General features: G+C 40.8%; 3 protein-coding genes across 5 annotated transcripts in view; all 3 read right to left on the reverse strand.

Annotated features, from left to right (window-relative positions):
* Positions 1-274: 274 nt before the first annotated feature.
* LOC311018490 (annexin A2-like) lies at positions 275-3871 on the reverse strand. The gene is made up of 13 exons (XM_084017486.1): positions 3778-3871; positions 3230-3287; positions 3039-3132; positions 2457-2551; positions 2266-2379; positions 2021-2111; positions 1853-1932; positions 1717-1776; positions 1406-1499; positions 1208-1303; positions 1008-1066; positions 623-745; positions 275-527 (listed from the first exon to the last, which is right to left on the reverse strand). The coding sequence occupies exons 2-13, from the start codon at positions 3275-3277 to the stop codon at positions 468-470; spliced, it is 1014 nt and encodes a 337-aa protein (XP_083873612.1). The 5' UTR covers positions 3278-3287; positions 3778-3871; the 3' UTR covers positions 275-467.
* Positions 3872-4054: 183 nt separating this feature from the next.
* Positions 4055-12194, reverse strand: ice2 (interactor of little elongator complex ELL subunit 2). 2 transcript variants are annotated; one of them, XM_084016849.1, is made up of 15 exons: positions 12092-12194; positions 10970-11071; positions 10503-10840; positions 10296-10415; positions 10070-10204; positions 9744-9860; positions 9279-9438; positions 8673-8851; positions 7803-8568; positions 7555-7727; positions 7333-7462; positions 6073-6157; positions 5793-5843; positions 4947-5190; positions 4055-4392 (listed from the first exon to the last, which is right to left on the reverse strand). In XM_084016849.1, the coding sequence occupies exons 2-15, from the start codon at positions 11022-11024 to the stop codon at positions 4255-4257; spliced, it is 2691 nt and encodes an 896-aa protein (XP_083872975.1). In that variant the 5' UTR covers positions 11025-11071; positions 12092-12194; the 3' UTR covers positions 4055-4254. The 2 variants fall into 2 exon arrangements, with proteins under 2 accessions (XP_083872975.1, XP_083872974.1); XM_084016848.1 differs by having other exon boundaries at positions 10503-10848.
* Positions 12195-12884: 690 nt separating this feature from the next.
* roraa (RAR-related orphan receptor A, paralog a) overlaps positions 12885-19896 on the reverse strand; it is a 169676-nt gene continuing 162664 nt past the window's right edge. For both annotated transcript variants that reach the window (XM_084017708.1, XM_084017709.1), the window contains one exon: positions 12885-19596. In XM_084017708.1, coding sequence (XP_083873834.1) covers positions 19432-19596 — 165 coding nt within the window. In that variant the 3' untranslated portion in view covers positions 12885-19431. The remainder of the gene's footprint in view (positions 19597-19896) is intronic.

The raw sequence follows: 19896 nt of genomic DNA on the forward strand, positions 1-19896 counted from the left end.
TTCCATCCGTCGTACAAATGAAATATATGTCCTCCGTATAGCAGTTTAGTTTATTTTCACCTTAGGGGAAGAGATGATTTAAAACATGTAATTTGAGATCAAATACTTCAGTATATTTAAACACTTCAAGATCTCTGGATTTGTTCAGCAGGTATCAGATATCACAAGGCCTGAGACACGGAGGAGCTGGAGCTGCCTGCACTTGATTTCAATGCTACGATAGCGCACTCTAGTGGCTAACCAAGTTATCATCAAGTAAAAACAAACTGGAGAATAAGAGAACAATCAGCCAACAAACAACTTTATTGCCGTTTTGCTATAACACAAGTACGATTGTAATACAGATTCTTCATGTATCAAAAAGATAAACGTGTCTCCTTGAATGCAGCATTGAAATGTGCTTCATGAGCAAACCTTTCCAGAGGTGGACAGTGAAGCCCTCTCTATTCTGATGATTCTAGTTTTTTTTACTGATCTGGTCCACACAGGCCGAGCAGCACCTTCTGGTAGTCTCCCTTGGTGTGTTCCTGCAGAAAGCCAGCAGGTTAGAGGGGCTGCGTGACAGAACAAGCCTTCCTGTAAAGCAGGGAAAGGCCAGCGACGGGCTGCGTAGTTCACTCACCAGAATAGTCTTTTGCAGAGACTCCCCGAAGGTGGTCTTGTATTCAGAACAGACCTTCTTGAGGTCCACCTCGCAGCGTGACACAATGATTCTGGTCACTATCTTCTCTTTGGCTCCTTTACTCTGAGCAGACGAGCACAAGTCAGCACTTACAAGTCGTACACGCTTTCAACTTCACTACAGCAGCAGCTGATGCAACGCTGTTGTAAGATAACTTCTGCCAACTTTGGGTTCTGTGCTCCTGCAGCAAAATTGTACTTTCACAAGTACTTCTTACATCTGTTTCAACAAAAAAAAAAAAAAAAAAGAAAAGAAAAGAAAGAAAAAAAAAAGCATGGCCCTCAAAACAGCCACATTTCAACATGAATAAGAGAACAGTAACTACCTTCATGGCTTCATTCAGTCTGTTGGCGAAGTACAGCTGTTTGTTTTCAAAGCACTTAACTGGAAAAGAAGCAGAATAAATAAAACATCTTGTGTTTGACAGGAGGTTTTCTTTTGTAATTTTACCTACAGGGTGAATATTTACTTCTTATATGTTTGAATGCATTGATAATATGAAATATTAATATAGAAATATGTTACCTAGAACCAGGAAGGACTGTTGCAAGTCCCCTTTGACTTCCTTCACAATGCTCTCCTGCATGTCGTAGGGGCTGTAACTCTTGTACCTCTGAAACACTAACAAGGGGAAAAACAAAAGTATTAACTGGTTGTTAATGCTGCAAAATAAATATCCACAGTTATGTAACAATGAAACCATAAGAAAACAGGCTGTCTTACCTTTTTGCAGGTGGGGTACGCTTCTCTCAGACATGATGGAGATCCAGGTCGGCACATCAGTTCCTTTTATCTTCACCCCGGCCTCAAAGAGTGCCTGAGTTAAAGCAAGAAAATACCAATAAACACTACACTTGGTGGCATAGGAGTGGTGTCAATGATCAACTGTACAAATTATCCAGCGTTTACAAATTTTCAGTGAGTTTGTCACCAGTAAATGCAGGAAGTCAATATTTGACCGCTGAATTTAATCTCAAAATGACATATTTAAATCAAATGACTTTAGATTCCACAGACAAAGTGAAAAAACTTACTCTGGCATCTTCATCAATCTTTTCATAGTCTACGATAGCGGTCGGCTCCGCTCTCTTGGTCTGCACACAAACAACCTCAGGTCAGTTGAAAGTGTCTGGTGTGTGAATCATTAAGACGAGCCCTGACGAATCTCACCTGCACCAGAGCCAAAAGCAGCTTAGCAAAGTTCCCAGAGGTGTCACCCGCCACGTCTTTGTCCAGGTCCTTCTTGAACACTGGAAATCAAACAGCTGTTGGATTTATGGTTCACGCAAATCACAACAACCTATTTTATATTACACGCCCTGCTGCTTTTAGACTTACACTCCTTATAGACCCTCTTGATCTCCACCAGCTCACTGTTGCTGCGTGAGCACAAAACCTCAATCAGCGTTTCTTCATCCGTTCCAACGCCCTGAAAGAGACAGAAATATGTATCACTTTGCAAGACAAAAGGTAAACACAATTCAAACCAAGATTGGAAGAAGCAAGATTTGTAATTCATCCAGTAGAGGGCAGTGTAAGCCTTCAATCACTGCCACTGAGTACCACTGATGCATCTGTGTTACCTTGATAGAGCCTCTGATCACTGAGGCGTCATACTGGGCCGTGCTCTTCATCAATCCGAGGATCACCGTCTCCAGAGAGCCAGACAGCGCCCCCTTCAGGGCTGAGATCATATCCTAAAACACAACAGTGTTACCCGCGTGTCTGCCTTACTAGTCGAGCTGTACGGCATGTTTCTCAAGGCCCACCGTACCTTCTTTGTCCTCCTTTCATAGGCGAAAGCGACGTCTCTTCTTTGCGAGTAGGTCCGCTTTGTGAGGACGTCAATGATGGTCTGCTCGTCCACGCCTAATGAAACAGACACACAGGCATTACACACACCAGTAGTAAATACATCACAGCTGACTCTGACTCACTACTTCTGAGCCATGAGTCCATCTGTAGGTTCAAATGTTACATGCCATAGAGCATTTGAACATATATTACTCATGCGGATTCAGCTTGAATTATGTTTAAAGTATATTTTTGAAGAACAAACAAAGGCAACTTTAGCACATGATGTGGCCACAAGGTGTTTTTTCCCCCTTAAATCCAGAAACATCACTCCACATGGAACATATTCTTCATAACAACAAAATGGTGGACCGTTGAAGAGTAAGCGGTCACACTGTTGCCAACGGCACCCAGCTCTGCCAGCCCTGAGGCGGACTTGGAGGTGTTCCCAGTCCGGTCAAAACGTTTAGAGCCAGGATGCTGACTCACAAATACCAGCAACTCATCTGTAGGGAGAAGTTGCAGAAGCAAGCACTGTTTTTTTTATGTTTAAGTATCTTGCCTTTGGTTTTGATGGCAGTCTCTATTCTGGCAGCATCTGTGTCGGGGGCAAAGTCCGGTGCAGGTACCACCGTGGGGTATGTGGGTTCATTAGCCTGAGGATCCAGAAAAAAATGAGAGTGAGATAAAGATTTATGCCATGTTTATTATACACGTTTTCATCATAAACATGTAAAATAAATGTGACATTACCCCGATGTTGAGAGACAGCTGTCCAAGAAACTCTGACACCATAGCCATTATGGCTGTCCTGGAAAAGGTGACAAATCAAAGCTATACAATCTTGGAATCAAATCTCATTGTTATCCCATCACCAACGTGTCTGGGCTGAATGGAGGTCATGTTTGTTTTGTCTCAAGATCACTGTAGCCTCCAAAATAAATCTTCTAAACAGAGAAACTGTACTACGGACACTCCGCTAACTCATTCAAATACGTATTCAGGCTGACTCACATCCTATAGCAAACCCCAAAGAGACACACCCTGGAAAAAAGTGCTACTGTACTCAAGAATGGTGAAGCAACGGAGCAGCCACACACAAGAAAACAGGTTTGATAGCTCACATTCATTCTTACGGAACCAAAAGAAAAAAGAAACATTTAAACACAAACTGCATGGACATCATGTGGAAATGATCACGTGTCATGACAGCAAGCTGAAACATTCCTGCAGTTTAAAATGATCATCAGTTACACGTTCTAGTTAGTCTGCATTAGAATGTACAACTACTCTGGATTTACCTTTGTGGTCGATGTTGAGATGATGCCGATACGTCCAGCCGGTGTTTAAATGAAGAGGATCAACTTCTCTGACATAGAAAAAGGCTTCCCCTTTCACCTCCCTCCACTCTGAATCCCTCCCCTTTCCATTCACTCACGACTGCACCCTGTTCCACTGGAAGTTTTAAAGCTTTTTAAAGTTCTCTCTCTCTTTCTCTCTCACACAGACACACAAAAGAGATTTTCAAGGTGATAAACAGTAAAGACAGTAACCATGGATACTAAACAAAATTTTATTGTTCATCTTGTTTTTTTTAACAAAATATACAAAAACATATCTCAAAACAAAAGGCATATTCTATACTCTCAAAGTGCTTCAGCATTCACATTTAGGTTTCAGCTCCCAGAATGAAATCATATACGTTGTCAAAGGTTCCCCTTCCTTTCCTTTCCTTAGCAGCAGAGGTCCAGCTCCTCGTCTTCATCACCTTTTATGATTTAAATGGACTTCTGAAGGAGCCTTTTCATATACTTGTTACGCTTGGCTGCTCGTTTCTTTTGGTTTTTCTTCGTTTTGCCTCCTGCATTCGGGTGGTTCTTAAACTGCCCTCCTCCGTGATTGGTCGACATCGATGGCTGGTAGGATAAAGCAAGGTAAAATGATTGTAGCTGTAAATAACTGAGGTTAAATTCAAGTAGCATCACACATTCTCAGTCGTACAAACATCAGTGACAAATGTCAACGATCCAATCCTTTACTGTTGAGAGCCATTTAAAATGCCTTTGAGACATTCATTGGCTGCCTGTCTAAACTTCCACAGAGCAGTCTACACCACTAACCCTGCTGAGATGTTGCTATGCTCTCTATTGTCCCTGCTGTTGGTTTTGGGCTTGTGCAGGAAAACAATGTGGTAGTATGCTTGTTCAGCCTGTCTGATAAGAGATCGGCCAAGGCTTTGCACTCACCGCGAGGTAGTCGGAGACTGCATACCATTTACCTTGGCTTTTAGAGGATTCCTGAGTATGTGTGTGGGTGTGGACATCCTTGGCTTAAACCAATGAACACTCTTCCAATCGTTCCAACAATCTATCATTCATTCATATGGTCATGACCTTTGGTACGATTGTATTTTTTCCAATATATCAACGCAGTAACCATGGTGACGTAAGCGTAGAGAAGAAGCACACACCTTTATGAAGGGTAATGGTGGGAAGGTGCAGGGCACACGGCCGTGTTTCTGGTGGAACGGCAGGACCACGGCTGGATCAACAGGTATCCAGGGCACGAGGCCGTGTGCCGGCGGCTGTGGGACTGAGCCGTGGACCTGGTGCAGGTTGTATGCCCCCCGAGTCACTTTCCCATTAGTGGCTTTTAATAAGGTCACAAATGGTTCCCCAGCCTTGTGTGCAATCAGGTACTGTCCTTCCTCTAACCTACAAAAAGCAAATGATGTCATTAAGGGTGTGTTAAAGTCAAAACCCACACACTGAAACACGCAGCATTCTGAGGTACCCGCCAAATGACATGGTATGGAGATGAACGGAGCCTTAAGAAAGCAGAAGGTGACACACGCATTGTGTGTTGTTGAGTAACCGACTGCGTAACCCTCCAACGCAAACATGAAGGCAAACTAATGTCATGCTTTAAGCCCGAGGCTGTCGGACGTGACTGGAATAATTCCATCATCTTAAACAGAGCAGAACTCATCTGCAGACGTTACTCAAATCATTAATTCACCAACCCTTCTCAAATGTTCTATTAAACCGCATTCTTCCATACGTGGTTTTAATAGATTTTAGACTTTTAATATGTTGCGTGCTTGCATTAGCACCACTGAATTACACTACGGTGCATTGACGAGAACAGGACAGACGTATAGACGTAGCTACAGATGGAAGGAGGGACATCCTGAGAACAAAATGCCAGCCACGGTTGTCGCCTATAGGCATGATAAAAATGGGAAATTGAGTATTGAGGGGGCTCAGAGTCAGCACTAATAATCTACAAGCAAAACTAAATGAAAGAATGAACTTACCCTGTTAGTTTTTTCAGTATGTGGTGCAGTATATTCAGTGACTTCGATGGCCTTTAGAGGGAAGAGAAACATCAGTTCCAGTCTGTCTACTTTGGTGGTAATCTTAGTTAAACACTATGACAAATCCAGAGGTGATGGCAGCTACCAGTGATGAAAAAGCTTGGATTATTGATTAACCGACTGAATCTCAAGATGACAACAACCTACATTACATAATCAAAAGGGAAGTGATTGGGCTAATCCTAATCATCGGGCACACATCTGTTGTAACAACACTCACTTGAACCCACAGGAGATGTTCTGTTTCCAGTCATCAGGCAGCTTTCTCACCAGAGCCACTTTTGATGTGTGTGCATTGATGTGAGCTGCAGAGACAGAACGGGAGGGTGAGAGACGCGCTGGAAAAAAGGGACGGCGTCTAATGAGCGCGCACATCAAGAGCCTCACTTCATCATCAATGCCATTTCTAGTGCTTACAAAGTAATTAGTCCGTGTTGATTCGCCTGCATTGTTACAACCTCGAGTGGGCGGTAAGAAATGCTTGTTGGTTCCCGTCTCCTTCATGCCTCCCACTCCAGCATGTAATGTCTGCTTATTTCAACAATGCCTTGCTTTAATTTCAGAGCCTGCACAGCCATAAATACAGAACTGGGGGAAAGCCATGTGATGAACCATATTTCATGAAAGGCGAACCGCGAAGCAAAGAAGGAAGGCTTTCATCAGTTTTGCCTACTGCATCATGAAATATTCTATGTTGTATCATATAGCTGGAATGTTTTGTTTTCTCACCGGCTCTTCCTTTTCATATAATTCTGACATTTAAACTACAATATCCTCTTTCAAAAAGTCTCAAAGCCTTACACAGGGTTACATCCCCTTTAGTGAAGCTGAATATTAGAAACAAGCGTACAAGCTTTTGACGCCGATGAATGATGTTGCCCAGTACAGCAACATCAATAAACTGGAAAGGGGATATAATTTAGAGACTAGGGTTTGCCAAAGCTCTACTTAGACATGAAACAGCCCTCATTATGCAGGTTAGATGACGAACATTACCAGCCAACGCCTACAAAAGTCAACAAATCAATGGACCTCGCACAGTCGATGGAATCTTTCCCTGAATCTTGGGCTGCAGGTAAGCAGCACATGGGAGTCAACAATAGGCATTAAGTGAAAATCAAAACAACATTAGCTGAGCTCTCCACACTGCGTTTTCTGTAATTCTTCACAATTAAATGTGGCTGCAGCTATGGCAACAAAGTAAACTCACTCACTACACAGTCACATTCAGGATGGTGACTCATCTAAAGACTATTCCGTTGGTTTGTGGGAGGATCTGCCATGTGGACTCTACTGAACCCTTTCAGGGAGGGTGAAAGAGCATTTATTTTATCAACATAAATACTTAATTTGACAATTTTCTTAGCAATTAGGTATAAAAATGACACTAGAACTGAATGTAATATGGTAACATTTCTGTCTTGATTTTCACGTATTTAGGAAAAAATAGAATAGCAGGTAAAAGTGCAGTTTTATTTACCTATGTAGGATATAGTGCTGGAGTGGAGCAATTCCTCAGTCCACAGCTGGCAAGCCTCCCTGCTGCTTAGACACTCAACACCATAACTCAATTGGTAATCCAGTTTGGGCAAGACATACACTGGAACAAACTATCAGGGCAGAAAACAAAGGACATAAATAAGGCTGTTGCATAAAGTGATTTTTATGATTCTGTAAGATTAGTGCTGACTAACAGGTATACCTTGTTTTGTCCATTTTGGCCTATTCTTCTGTCATGGGTCAGTGAGACAGAGCTGCGCACCATGAGCAGCAGATCTTGCAGACTGTAGAGCTTGTAGAGTAAGTTGCCTTCCTCTGGAGCATCGTAATCTTGTTCATCTTCAGCACCTGCCTGCAAGTCTTCCGACAGTATTTCTGTGTGTATAATATAGTTTACATTAATTAAGCATAGAAAACTTTCTGGAAATGAAAATGAACTTAAAAACTCACTTTTGTGCTCTGGAGTATCAACGTTGACCACTGGTGCAGACGTGTGAGGAGCAGCGCAGGTCTCTCCGTCCTCGCTCTGGTTTCTTTCCAAATATGAGGAAACACAAGGTTTAACCAGAGACGTTGGATGGGAGTGCACCGAGCGTCCCATACCTGGGGATGGTGGGTTGGTCTCCTTGGATACGGTTGAACATTTGGCTGCGTCACTGGCAGTGTTAAACATGGCTTTCTGCATGCGCAGGATCTCCCCCAGCTGGTCTCCAGATACCTTTGCTCTTTTGGAGAGTCTCCTCTGCTTTGTCACTTTTTGAGGGGAAGATAACTCGGACTCGGAGACAGAGATACCCATGGGGTCTCCAGGGTGTGGTATGCTCTTAGGCGTATGTGGTGTTGTAGGCCTAGCTGAAGTCACAAAGTCATCAATGACCAGCTTCTCCTCATCCGAGTCCTCCATAAAAGGTAAGTCTTCGTCACATTCCTGAGCAGAGTCCAGCCTCGTTTGTTCAGTTTTTGATGTAAGGACCTTATTCACACCCGGCCGACCTGTTTCCTCTTTTTCGGGATCATCTACATCTGTCAATGAGGTCTTCATCTCTTCTTGTGGAGTGCTGCTAGTGTTTACAAGATGCTCACTGCACTTTGCAGCCTGTATCTTGGGGATTTTCCTAGGTGTTGTTGTCTCTCCAAATGTCTCCAGGTCAGTAAGATCCACCTCGAAGTCAAGACCAATGTTTTCAGATGACACCACATTTCTCTTCGAGCTCTCCTGATTTATGAACAAAAAACAAAAACAAAGAATTGTTAATAATTGATAATTGATAAAATAAGATATGCATACAGGACACCACATCTATTTGTACATCTACACACCGGTAAGAGTTGCTTGTCCTCAGGAAGCTCGGTCAGTATATGGAACACATTTTTACTTCCATTTATCTTGATGGAAAGCTTCAAACTCTCCTCATGGAAGATGTGATTCATCTCTCTGACTGTCATTTCAGTCTTCAGAAGGGGTGAGTCTATGTACACAGTCTTCTTCTGACTGCTGTCTGTAAATAAGACATGTGAAATAAAAGATGTGTGAAACCACGCCACCGTGAGGCCGTTCAATGTTAATACACACTCATACTGCATTTCTTTCACAAACATAATTTAAAATGTCTCAACCCTCAAAAATAGAATCAGATGACTATGTTGAAGCATCTGTATGTACTCTGAAATATGTTCTTTTTTTTTAAAGTGGATGTAATAATGTGTAATGATCATATATGTATCGATCCTTAAATCCTAAAATTAAAAAAAAAGTCATAGCCAAGTATTCTATCATTTTTTCCTATTTCATTGCTGTTTAGCAATCTAGCTACTCTTAAAATTCAAAATCACTTATTGAGAAGAAATGTCTACTGTAAATGTCTTCACCCCCCCCCCCCCCCTAAAAAAAACAAAAAAAAACAGGACCAAATGATGATGCCATACCATTTCCTGTGTTTGATTCGATCCAAACGGGCAGTTCCCATTGCTCTGCGAAGTCAGGACCATGGTTGTCTAGCAGCCTCACGAGGGCATCTGGAGTCAGACACACCTGAGGCCCATAACGAGCCGACAGTCTCTTGGCATTACTATCGGTGCTGATTTTCTGTGGAGGAAAAACAAGACTACGTAATGCTACCAGAACATTTACTCCATCAAACACAAGTAACTACACAACTGTCTCCAATAAGCTGGACTGAGACAGCACCGTGTGCGACCTGGCTTTCAGAAACACAATTAGCACTGGTTTTGCTGAGCAAGACATGCACACCCTCTGGTGTCTTTTGTGAAAACTGCAAGAGCTAAAATGGAGTTAACAATAGACCCGAGGTCATGAATCCCATTCTAGCAGTAAAACATCTTTGTGACTTACTTTATTGGAGTAATTAAAAAAGCAAGATAATTGCTTACAGCGTGCGTGTCCTTGGCTTTTTTAGCTGGAGGAGTCTCTGATGAAACACTCTGATAATCCGATGCAAGCTGTGCATCAGCAGGCACTATCTTGTGGTCTGTAATATCCGCATTGCCCTGGAGAAATAAAGGGTACAAATATGGAAATAGAGGAAGTGAATCAACACCAAAAGATGGGAGTCCGCAACTCAACACTTGAGGTTGTAAAGGTTGAATAGAAAACTGGACGATGGCTGTACAACATGTACAGAATATGAAGTGTTAATCATAAACATCTGGGACTGGAGTAACGCTTGTGTGATGGTAGCACTTCAAAAGTATGTTACCATGATAAGCAGCTGTTTCTCAAAGGTCAGTTTCAGCCCTGGGTTGAAGGTTCCTCCTGTCAAACTAGTCATCTCATTGATCTGGTAGAGTTCAGGAAATGTCTGAATGTGCTCCAAACACCCCCTGAAGAACTCCTGAAAAAGAGAGTAGCGCTCTTTGTTTTAATACTTATGAACCTACATCTCACAGTGCTGATGACGGGTGCAATCCTTGCAGTACCAGTACCTCTGAATATTTCAATGCTCCCTCGGATATGAACCTGTAGTCATCTGCACATATTTTGGCCACATCTTGCAGATACCTCATGAAATGCATCAGTTCATTGTTCACTCGTGCCTTCAAGTTCTGAAACGTTAGAGCAGGTTATTTAAAAAAGTGATGGAAAAAGGAATGGCAGGATTAAACATTCCATTAAGGAGAGAATGTCGGTACCTGTGGAGGATCCATTATTTTATTACTCATTAAAATGCCAAGGTAGGTCTTCTGGTCTTTGCTGGACACGTTGGACAAACAAGGGTAGGGCAGTCTTGGTTCAGGAAAAGGAACGACTTCCTCATTCTCAACCTGCTTGATCTTTTCTCTTGATATTCCAGTATGCTTCCATTCTTCTGTACCTCCAGGAGCATTGTCTGCACGTGGAGCATCACTATCACAGCTGTCCAAACAGGACTCTTCCTTTCTAATGCAACGGTTATCTTTGAACGCTGCAGCTTCATTTGTGGAAGTAGAGGGGGACGCGTTTGCAGCACCACAGCCCTGTTTAATGTTCTCTGCAGGACTTAGGGAAGGAGAAAAAGAAATCGGGCGAAAAAACAATGTCAGATAAGCAGTCACTAGTTACACAGCAATGAATACTGCTGAACTGACATATTACTTCATATGGTAATTTATAGACGTACCTTTGGAGAAAGGCCCATAGTTCTCTGATATTAGGTGCAAGGGAATATTTGTCATAGAGATCTTTAGTAAAGAAGGGACCTTCTGGGACTGGAGAGTCCTCCCTTAAATTAAAAGGAGAAAATATATGATATTATAGGGCCTGCATTTAAAACTATTTCTGCACTGCTTCTATACTGGCACAGACGTCGAATCTAAATGGAATATATAATATATATTGAGCTTCGGTATGAGGCCTATTGTGTTATGTTTTCTACATAAATGATGCTAGGTGACAGTGTTACTCCCACTAATAATTGTGATTACGGTGCAACTAAAATAGTCTCACAGTAAGTAACTCAGCAGTTGACTTGTATTTACCGTTTCACACATGCAACGCAGCATCACTACAAATAGACACAACTTCCTGTTTCAACCTTCAAAATACTAGCTAACGTTATTGTTATCGACTTCGTTATAATTCGTAACATTTCAACGTTAAATCGCCGCTTAGTAAGATTGCGTCCTGAAGCAAGAACAGATATGCCAATTTTCATGCTGTATTCCTTTTAAGTCAGTGGAAAGACACAGATCCTGCCGAGACCAACGTCAACAGCATACTGTTGAACAACTGGTGTTGTTTAGCGAGAGCAAACTAGTTAGTTTAGTCACAATGATACATTTATACAGTTTAGCTAAAGAACACGGTTGGAAATATAACATTAAACACTTCATTCGACTAAAAAAAAATCAGTGTTTCACGTCTGTGCTAACGTTTACTTCCTGTCACGACCAAATGAAAACAGCTTGACAGTCAGCTAAGGTTAGCATGGTGCGGCTCTCTCGTTTACTCTTCCCTGGTGCAGACTCGTGTTTTAAATATAACTAGCGTTACGACAACGAACGGTAGCTGCAAAACAGTTACATACTGTCCGGTAAAGTGCACTTTTACTATATGTATATAAGTATAAGCTAACGTTAGCAAAGCTTGTTGACAGTCAACATCAACACAACTCTGAGGCGCTATGTAGCGTGTTAGCTATCCTTAGCTAGCCCAAAGTTAATGTAGGTTCGTAAGTTGAATGGTCACTAACATCCAACAATATGACATTATGGACATGTTTGTAGTGGGAAATATTACTCACCACACCAGCTCCATTATGCTCAAACTACTGTAAATGTATTTTACTGTTATGTTAGCGTTAGCAAGCTAAAATACGTTTGACAGGTGACATTCTTCGTCTGCTGGTGAAATTATGTTTACAAACAGCGCTTTGTGCACATTGCTGCCCCCCTCCGGACGTTGACTATAATGATCTGTCCAAAGCACAGGTCCCTTTTGCGCTTTGACTTTGGTGGGCCCACCAACCATCTGGGTCTGAGGGCTACAATATCTTGATATCTGTTTAAAATAATGGAAAGACCTTGTCCAGCACTTCTCTGAGGAAATCTGTGATTCCCTGCTCCAATGCAGTAACTTTCTAAACAGACATGGATCTCTGGTCAATTCTAATAAAATATATAATTCAATTATGATGCTCCCCCAGAAACAATAGCATTCAAAGAGTTCAAAACAATAAATTCCTGACTTCTTTGCAGGTTATTTTTTCCCATAACTTTATATACATGTGTGTGTGTGTGTATACTGTATATACATTGCTAAACTGTAACAATAGAAAAATGTCTTCTTAATTATTTATTTTTAAATATGCAGTTAAAGTATGTTATTATGTATCTAATTCTTAATATTTGTTTATAGAATTTGGAGAATATGTTCCATTGGAGGGAGGCTACCACCTCTGAATAAATATTGAAATGCTAATTTCAACAGTTTGGCATAATGCAATTATTGTGAATCAAATATATCCAATTGGATTTATTTACTTTAAAAGAGAGTAAGCAGACAACAGAGACGGATAAACAGTCAGGAAATAAAAGCCCATTACAAGCGGTAAATTTTATTATGGGATAACAGCACATAAAGCACATCTAAAATCGATGTGTCCAATGCACTTTTAATAAAGGTAATATTAAAGGTACAGTTTCTAAGTACAATATAACAACATTCATATTAGAATGAAAAGTATTTAAAAGACAACATTAAATTTCTTATTTTTCTTTACAGCTGTATTTACAAAATGAATCAAAATACTTATTTTCATATTTAAGAATCAGACAAGAAGGAGCAAAACTACGTTTGTGAATAGACTACCTGCTAAAGAGAGTTCAAAAGAGCTGGATAAAAAGGTACATGATCATCTGTCCCCATTTTAACATCAGTAGCAAACATGTGACTTAGAAATTTGTGACAACCACACACTCTCGCTTCGGCTTCCCCATTATTTGCACTGGTTTTTGCATGGAAAAAGAATCCACCCCTGCTCCACCCACCCTTCATGTTAACGGACCCCAACCGAATGAGCGTACATTAATACAGAACATTAAAGAAATCCGGATGTGTCGTATGCCTCTTTTGCATACAACTGCTTGATATACAATGCATTCGTGAATATTAGTGAAACGAAAGAAAGTCGATACAAAACAAACAGAAAGTGAAGAAATGCGGGTTGCCTCTTCCATTTTGCCCGATCCCAAAAAAAGTTGAACTTTTCTGTAATATTGTCTGCAAGCATTTATTTGACATGAAACAAACTTCTCAGTTAACGTTTCTCAAAAACACGAGGTGAGGGGGGGGATGACGTGTACTCTCTAAACGGACCATCTATACATTGACACCCTTTAACATAGCACATCAACCCATGTGAAAACATCACATAAAGAAAGGATCTGAAAAACAGCTGAAGCATGTGAGAGTTGAGAATTCATCCTCATGTACAAAATACATTATCACTTCAGTACATATCTGGAAAACCCCAAAAGAGACAATCAAAAAACCATGTATGCATCTTTTTACACCGAGAGGCACTCAGTGTGATACGTTGTGTATTATTGCAAGCATATTCTCACTGATATTTGCTACAGAGTGGAGAGAAAAGGTCAACTTTGTCCTCAAATGGCAATTCTTTTCATGTAAATTTGTCACACTTCATGTGGTGCGAGAGGTTAACGCTGCTGGTCTGAAGAAACCAGTTTCGGGGGGATAGTCTAAAATGGAGGAATAACAAAAGCAATACCGAGGTTCTGTTTAATAAAATCCAAGCACCACTTCCCTGCATCAGGTGAAGAACTATGCAGACACAAAGAGAGGTAAATATTAAGTATCTTAAAACCTGACAAACTATAGCCTCAGTGAGTGGTTTTTACAATCAGACAAATAAAAAAACAAAACAAAAACAAAAAAATACTGCTGTTTCAGTTTGAATATTATCATTTTCCCACAAACTGGAAAAGCAACCTTAAATAGTTCGTTAATTAGCAGATACTAGCTTTGCTATAAATCAGAAGGAAATAAGTGCCTTATCCCGAGACGAGTACACTGATACAGGTACTGGCTGGGTAACTTTACCACTATCATTTTCATTATCATTATTTATTTATTGAGTCCTAATATCAATAATACATTAATATGCAATGAAATGAATGGACTAATAGGGTGGCCAGGCTTAGGAATCAATACTTTGTTCACAAAATTAACTTACCTAGCACCACACATCAGGGCAACACAAAATAAATGTCAGCTCACCCCATCGCTATCAAACTAATCCTAAAGGAGGGAAGCAAACTAGAAACAGAGTTATCGTACAATAGGGTGTAATTGATAAACATATAAATAGTTTCACTGGGTAGGCCTTAGTAGCAGTATTTTCCTCTTACCAATACAGACAGAAATTACAAAGCTACCTTTATACATGTGATCAATAATAACATTAAATATGGTGAATAAACAGCTGAGAATGAGGGAGAGAGAAAGAGCAAGAAAATAAGTTCGTAGTTCTCCACCTGGGAACAGAACTGGTCAAATATACAAATGAAACATAAAAACATCCACAAAATCAACACAAAAAAAAACAAAAAAACAACCCAAAAAGTGATAAATAAGAGGTGTATTTACATGCAGATGTTCAAAGACTATTATGCACAAAAAGAATCAAAAAATAATACACAGACATATATTATTGCTTGACATTCGATTATGGCTAAAAGTTGCTTTTTCATTTTTTTTCTTTTGAAAACTATATTCTTAAACTTATTTTTTAATCATAAATCCTTATCCGCTGTGCTTTGGAAAATGAGTTCTGTTAAAATGTGATGACTTGACTCATAATTTCGGGGTAACGCGCCGGCACTCCAGCACAACTTTAAGCGTGACATAACACTGATCTTCACAATTTATGGCCGAGAAGACTCGTTTTCACAATTTACACTCCGGAAATTCATTCCAATTCATCTCAGCACAGGCCGCAGCCGTGCTGTCCGAACTGATAGCGAAGCACGTTTTTTTTCCCCGCTGTGAAGCCGCTCAATGTTGCCTCCCAGCGTTTCTGCAGACCTATGAATTGATGAAGGCATTATGTCATGCTTTTTAAAACCTACACCTATTATGGATGGATCAAGCTCAGCATTTCCAAAAAACCTTATATTTTTAAAAAAGTCCAAAATAAAAAATCCTCGTCCACATAACCCTGTTCCTTTTGTAATTATTAAAGCCTTGTCTGGGGTTTATATTATTCACACACTGTGAGAACAGACAGACACGCACACACACACACACACACTCGCACACACACACTATTGCTTTATACAAACAGACAACAGAGCAGAGACAGAAGGACCAGCACATTTTACTGTATACTATACATTGATTGAATAGCACACGTAGCATCAATCCCTCACTTAAACCGGGAAGTGAGAATATACAGAAGGACATCATTTTTACAGGCCTGTTTGAAGGCGCAGTTTATAGTTAGACACAAGCATCCATGTGTTTGCTTTCCTGCCAATATCGCAACCACACCAGTACACAAGAAGAATACAAAGAGAGAGAGTGACGGGGCTTTTGTGTTCTAGACTGAGAGTAAACGTCATCGGTTTGAGTCCGCTGAACGAAATCAAAAAGAAAAGTCAATTGGAAAAAGGATGATGACTGCACTGTAGAGACCCGTAATTATAACACAAGGCATATTGCTTGTTTTATATATGGTAGAACACGTTACATGCCACTTAAAAAATCATTTCAAAAGGAGATTTTCACTTCATGTGAAGAGCCGTTTTGGTGGTAGACCTTAGCCGATCAATATTGAATCATGTGAGAAAATACTGATTTCTTTTACGTGACCATCAAGACACCTTAAGAAATAATTCATCAAGAAACCAATTTTTTTTTTGCAAATAAATAACAGGATAATCAGCCAAACCTCCATCTCTTGTATTTGTTTTAACAGTTAGTGCTGTACTGTGTGTTCAGTGTGCTACGTCACCTCCTCTTATGAATCGAGTGCTTTGAAGAGATTTTTTTTAAAACCTCATGAATTCACTTGAGAGCTAATCAACTGTCCAGAGGAAAGCGAGCTGCTTCTTCGGTTCTACCTGTTACCTCCCTGAGCGTTCACACCTCATCCTCTTTTTTCCGCATGCTCTCGCTGGGCCACCGGGCCTCTCAAACCTGGATTGTCTAGCAGTGTTCCAGACTGGGTTTCTTTTGCTGGGAGACTGAGGTTTACTAGTCTTAAGAGGGCTTGTGCATATCCAAAATAGCATTGGATTATAACAGAGATTATTACTTAGGTACAGCATATCTACTACAACCCAAACACAACAGATTTAGTATTGCATAAGAATATTTGGTTTTTCTAACAAAGAGGGTTATCACTTTTAAAGACCCTGATGACACCGTTTGAAACCAAAACAGATTTTTTTTTTTCCTTTTCGTGTGTGTGTGTGTGTGCTGATAAGAATGCGGTTTGTAAAAGTGATGGGGTTTGTTGTTTTTACAAATGAGATTTTACTTGACTGCAGGGGCGCAGTGGTATTTGAGTGGCTGGGGGTTTTGGGGGACATCGATAATGTAAAATTCTCGTATGTTAAATCTCAACCACTTCTCATGGAACATCCCTGACAACAAAAACACAAACTAAACCTAATGAGTACAAACAAAATGTCCTCTCGAACAGAAAGCGCAAAAGAAACTCGTCCCTGAGGGGTGACAGCACGAGGCGTTAACGCCAGGTACAAATTGCACGGCAGAGGAATGATAGTGTGCAAAACGGGGAAAAAAACAAACAACAACAAACAACTGGATTCTATGTTACCGTTGGTGACTGATGTATCAATATGCTTTGTGGGGTTTCTAAAGGGATATCAGTTTTTTTTTCTTTTTTGCTCTTTTTTTTTTTTGTTGAAAGATATTTCTCAAAGCCGCTACTGAGATCGCTGGAATGTCTTAGGAATCCGTTCTACGTTATAGACGAGTAGACTGGAAAGCGGAAGCAACGACTACTGTTTGGCACATCCAGGGTGTTTTTTCTTTTTTTTCTTCTTCTACCACTTTACTACCACACTGACAAGAAAGACACACTCAACAAAAACAGAAGCACAACAACAAAGCATTCTGAAAATAGCACTTGTCCTAGCATTTTTATGTTTCTCCCCTAATCATACAAACAACAGCTAGTCTAATTATTGCAGGAATATAGTTAAGTGCTACCTGACATCTTTTTCTCTCCCTCGTTCTCTTTCATGAGTTTATTAACCAAAAAAAAAACGTGTTACAAAAATAGAAGCTTTACTACCAGACAAGGCTTTGAATATTCACTTTCCCTTCACTGTTCACTTCTGCGTCCTGTCGTGGCGTTGCTGAGGCCGAGGCTGTGGCGAGAAGGCAGATAAAGTCACTCAAAAAACAAAAAACAGAACACTTAACAGTTTGACAGAGGCGCTCTTAGGTTCGACTGTGGGTCTTTGTCATTAGGCTTGCTGTATCTTTACCTTCCACTAGATGGAACAATTGGATTACAGTGTGTGTGGGATCTTTGCGGTCCGACCACACAGCTACTCAGTGATGATGTGTAATGTGTGTCCTTGTGGACAACAGTAATACCAGAGGTTTTTACTAAATAAAATTAGTACCAAATATTTTAAATAAATGTCTCGTCCATGCAATTCCACGTTATTCTTGTATTCTTTGTCCATAACAAAGAAGATAAAACTATAATAATCAATAGAAGGTTTCTTGGCTATTATTGTACGCGTGCGTTCTCACTAAAAGGAGTATCAGAGCTACATATTGTTGTCGAGCTACCGGCTGACAGAGCTCCTCCAACCTGCCTTCTCACCCTCACGCCTCTTTGTTCACAAAGCAGCAGCCCCGCCGACAACCCTAACAGACAGCCCTTACACTCCCAGACCAGTATCATCTGCCGCTCCCAGGACTCGCCTCTGTGACCATGGTTCAACTTGTATTTCTTGTGCACATGCAACACATCACTAGGTAAATATACAAGTCTTAAATTAAAGAAAAAAGTGTAAATAAAAGTGCCTTATCAATTCAACAATTAAGAATGGTCTAACTACTAATATCATACATGTTATTTAAAATAGATTCTATAAACATTACTTTTTTTCTGTATAGTAAGTACTTATGACCATATACCCTGTAGTACATTATAAAACAGGTGGAATGGACCCTTTTCATTGTGTTGGTGCCCTGTGCTTCTCCAGGGCACCTGTCCAGAGAAGGATTAATAGCAGATGGCCTTACATGATTTCACTATGCAACAATGGTGGATGGAGTCTTTGACAGCTAAAATCATTGCGTTTTTCATTAGAATTACCAGAATTCTAGGTTTCTTTTTTTGTCTTTTTTTTTTAAACGATTGTCCATAGAGAGGTGTCGATTGCATCACCATGCCGACAGACCCTCCCCTCAAAGTCGCTGTGAGTTTTCATTCCAAGAAACTGCATCCAAAAGATACAACTGAACACAAGAGAAAAAAAAAGGGCTGAACTTGACCATAATGTGCGCATTTGTCACCTGTTTGTTTCAGGTTTTGGGGAGACGGGGAGAAGTCTATTCAAAGGTCTGAAATGAGAAAAATACCAAAGCTGTTTCGGGGGAATGTGATCTGAAAAATAATACTGATGCGGACTTATCTTCTAATCGAAGTCGCCTGCGGCTGTTTGAATTTTTAAAAGTGACTAAGTAATCCTTCATGCGATTAAGAGTCGGGTGCACAGGTAAAACGTAATCACGGCGATGCAATAAATACTGGCGGAAATGAATCATTATCCAAATGTGCATAAGAGGGTCAAGTTCAACCAGACAGAAATCATTTGTCCCCCCCCCCCCCCCCCCATCTCCTCTTCATTTCCCATCCGGGTGTCGGCTGCCACCGGTCTTCCAGAGAGAACTAAATTCAATAAAGTAAACCTTGAGGATCAACTCCCTAAGCCCTCCCCTCCAATGTAAAAGAAGAAGTTGAACAGCGTGCCATCTGTCCGCTCTGGTTTGTGCAGGGCACCAATAAAGTGTCTCAGATTCCTCCTCCACATTCCCCTACGTTAGGCACACTGGCACCTGGCAGGGTTGCTACCCGTCAACGGGCATGGACTGCTCAAAGTCTGATCCGAACAGCTCCTTGTATAAGGGGGGGAAGTGGGCACGCACAATGTCTGGGTATATTGCTTTGAAAGCTGTAAGCTTCTCTGTATGCCTACTGCACAGCGCTCGCAGTGTCGACACTTTGCATATCAACTGTGGAGAGAGAGAGAGAGAGGAGACAGGCTGTTTAGATTCACTGGGAGGCAAGGACATAGAGCAATGGTAGTGAAAAACATTCCTCCCTACAGTGTATTCCCTTTCACACAGGGGGCAAACAGGCTTGTAAATATTGAGACAAGCGCTCAGGCACGAGGAACACTCGACACTTCGTATTACGGAGCCGGCGCGATTGATAAATTGCCACTTCTCCGCCGATAAAACGGCATTTCATGTAACGTTACGAATGCTCCCCCCTGAAATCCGTTTAATCAAATGCACTAAAAAATGGTTGAT

Source organism: Eutrigla gurnardus (assembly GCF_963514095.1).
Source record: "Eutrigla gurnardus genome assembly, chromosome: 9".
NCBI lineage: Eukaryota > Metazoa > Chordata > Actinopteri > Perciformes > Triglidae > Eutrigla > Eutrigla gurnardus.

Coding starts and splice junctions, on each gene's coding strand:
- LOC311018490 (XM_084017486.1), bottom strand. CDS start 3,277: ATGGCTATGGTGTCAGAGTTTCTTGGACAGCTGTCTCTCAACATCGGG. Junction 3,133..3,229: donor AGCTGTCTCTCAACATCGGG/GTAATGTCACAT, acceptor CTGGATCCTCAG/GCTAATGAACCCACATACCC. Junction 1,500..1,716: donor AGATTGATGAAGATGCCAGA/GTAAGTTTTTTC, acceptor GCTTTAACTCAG/GCACTCTTTGAGGCCGGGGT.
- ice2 (XM_084016848.1), bottom strand. Junction 5,844..6,072: donor AACATCTCCTGTGGGTTCAA/GTGAGTGTTGTT, acceptor TTCCCTCTAAAG/GCCATCGAAGTCACTGAATA. Junction 4,393..4,946: donor CACCATTACCCTTCATAAAG/GTGTGTGCTTCT, acceptor TTATCCTACCAG/CCATCGATGTCGACCAATCA.